The sequence below is a fragment of the Echinops telfairi genome, unplaced genomic scaffold (assembly GCF_000313985.2).
Source record: "Echinops telfairi isolate 266 unplaced genomic scaffold, ASM31398v2 ScPeMD7_7457;HRSCAF=8495, whole genome shotgun sequence".
Classification (NCBI taxonomy): domain Eukaryota; kingdom Metazoa; phylum Chordata; class Mammalia; order Afrosoricida; family Tenrecidae; genus Echinops; species Echinops telfairi.
In genome coordinates, this window is record NW_022111357.1 from 11,916,964 (window position 1) to 11,919,242 (window position 2,279).

General features: G+C 57.8%; 2 protein-coding genes across 4 annotated transcripts in view; one reads left to right on the forward strand and one right to left on the reverse strand.

The window, feature by feature from the left end:
• LOC101661505 (S100P binding protein) overlaps positions 1-606 on the reverse strand; it is a 43,284-nt gene extending 42,678 nt beyond the window's left edge. Inside the window, exon 1 of the mRNA XM_045299270.1 lies at positions 525-606. The gene's annotated coding sequence lies outside the window, so the exon portion shown is untranslated. The remainder of the gene's footprint in view (positions 1-524) is intronic.
• A 196-nt stretch (positions 607-802) lies between these two features.
• YARS1 (tyrosyl-tRNA synthetase 1) overlaps positions 803-2,279 on the forward strand; it is a 26,875-nt gene continuing 25,398 nt past the window's right edge. For 2 of the 3 annotated variants that reach the window (XM_004705001.2, XM_045298813.1), the window contains exon 1: positions 803-1,036. In XM_004705001.2, the coding sequence (XP_004705058.1) occupies positions 980-1,036 (57 nt within the window). In that variant the 5' untranslated portion in view covers positions 803-979. The remainder of the gene's footprint in view (positions 1,037-2,279) is intronic. The other variant, XM_045298812.1, reaches the window with a different exon arrangement.

A 2,279-nucleotide genomic window follows, 5' to 3' on the forward strand; every position in this document is an offset into this window, starting at 1 on the left:
CCTGCGCGCTCCCCACCCTGACAACAAAACGGCCGCCTCGGGGAAGCCGGTTCCGCCGCCCCTCCCCCGGGAGGGCTCCGGCTGGAGCCAGAGAGGGGCGTCCCTGGCCTGCGGCCCACACCCACAGGAGCTCGAGCCAAGACCCCGGGGCCAAGCGGGGAGGCGGCTTCCTCCCCCATCCGCGTCAATCAGGAGCGCGGAAAGCTCGCGAGGGAACCCCCTGCAACACCCTGCCCCCTTGTGGGCCAGGGCAGCGAGGCATCACCCACCCCAAATCAGATCCGCTCCCCCGCCGCCTCTCGGGGGACCCGACCCGTTTCCTCCTCACGGAGAGGGGCTGCCAGGACCCGCCGACAAGGCGGCTGGGGGAAATCCATCCTGCCACCGCCTCGGATACCAGGAGCCCTTCGGGCCTCTCAACCCTTCCACGGGGCGGACGGCGCGCGAACACCCTCAGAAGCAACAGGCGCCCCAACCGCCTCCCAGCCGGAAACCACGACCCCCTGGCTTCTCTCGCACTTCACCTCCAGAAGCTGGGCCGAAGCCTGGGGGAACGACTGCGCCTCACTCCGCCCCCTGCGCCATTTTACCGACCTCCCCCGTCTCAGGCAGCCGGGGCAACGCCAGGGGGCCGGGCGAAGGCGGTGATTGGCAGGAAACGGCCTTGCCTTCTTAAGAGGGTTCCGTCCCGCCCGTGGCCTGGCGCAAGCGCCGCAGCCCCGCCCTCCGCACCACCTACCCCGCCTCCTGGCTCCACCCATTTTCGGCTCATCGACCCGCTCGACTCTCGACTGCGTCTGACTCTCAGCTGCTGCCGGGCGGAAAAGGGCCCAGACTAACGAAGCCGAGCGACGATCTCATCTGATGCAACCTGCCCAAATCCGCGTGACAGTTCCAGACTCACCGAGGCGGTCGCGGCGGCTACTGAGGAAGGGGCGCGAGCCCTGCGCTGAACGGGCGAGGTAGGAACGGAGGAACCATGGGAGACGCTCCAAGCCCTGAAGAGAAGTTGCATCTTATTACCCGGAACCTACAGGTCAGGCCTGGGAGTTGGGACTGGGCCGGTGGTGGCTAGGGGCCTTAGATCCAGTGGTCGATCCTGAGAGCCACGACGGGATCCTTAGTGTGGGGCGGAGGACTCCCTCTGAAAGGGGCCGCCGGTCAGTCCAGCGCCACAGTGGACTCACCTTCGGTGTGCATGCTTCCTTGTATTTGAGTTCAGGACCCCACTCCAAACCCACGTGCCAGGCGCAGTGCTGAGCACTGCGCATACGTCGGGGCCCTGCCCTCAATAGAACTTGTCTGAAGAGGATCCGATGTTTAAAATGGTCCAGAATCTGCACCAGCATGAATTATACGTGGGACATTGGGAGGACATAAGGAGAGTGCGTGGGAGAGTGGCTGGAAAAGGTTTTCAGGAGAAGTGATCTAACCACCCTGAAGGATACGCCGGGTTGTCCAGTGTTTTTCAAGGTCTGCCGTTGCCTGACTGCAGAACACGGAGTTGGGGGTGGGGGGGCTTTCAGATGCAGGGGACAGTAGTGCCAGGCCCAGAGGGGAGAAAGAACGTTTTGCGTCAGAGAAAAGGCTAAGAGGCTTTAGAGTAGAGCCAGCAAAATGCGGATCAAGCACTGAATAAATATTTCTTTATTGCCACCTTACTAGGGAGATCTTTCTGACCAGTTTTACCGTATTTAAAATAACCAGCTCCCTTGCCACTGGATTATCTCACCTCCTGTCCTGCCTGCCCAGCCTCCAGCAACATTTTTACCGACATAAGTTTTGCTTGCTTAGGATGGGGAGAGGAGAGGCAGGGACCAAGTCTTGTAGGCTGTTTAAAATTGGGTTTTATTCTAAAGAGCAGTGACGTCGGGCGAAGATGTTGTTTACATCGAGAAAGAATTCATATGCCATAAAGTCCACCTTTTAAAAAGTGTACACTGTAGTGGTTTTTGTTATATTCACCAGGTTGTGTACCATTCTCATCAGCTGAAAGAATCCCACACCAATAGCAGTCCCTCCCCTTCCCCTCCTCTCTGCAGTGTTAAGGAAACACTAGTCTCTTTTCGGTTTGTATGAGTTTGCCTCTTCCAGACATTTCGTGTCAGTGGAGTTGCACATGCCTGACTCCTTTCACTTGGCATAACCTTGTCAAGCTTCATTCTTGATGCAACATGTATCAGAACTTCGCTCCTTTTTATGGGGCACATTCTGTTTTATGAATATACTGCTTTTGTTGATCCATTCATCGATTGATAGACATTCGGGTTATTTCCCTT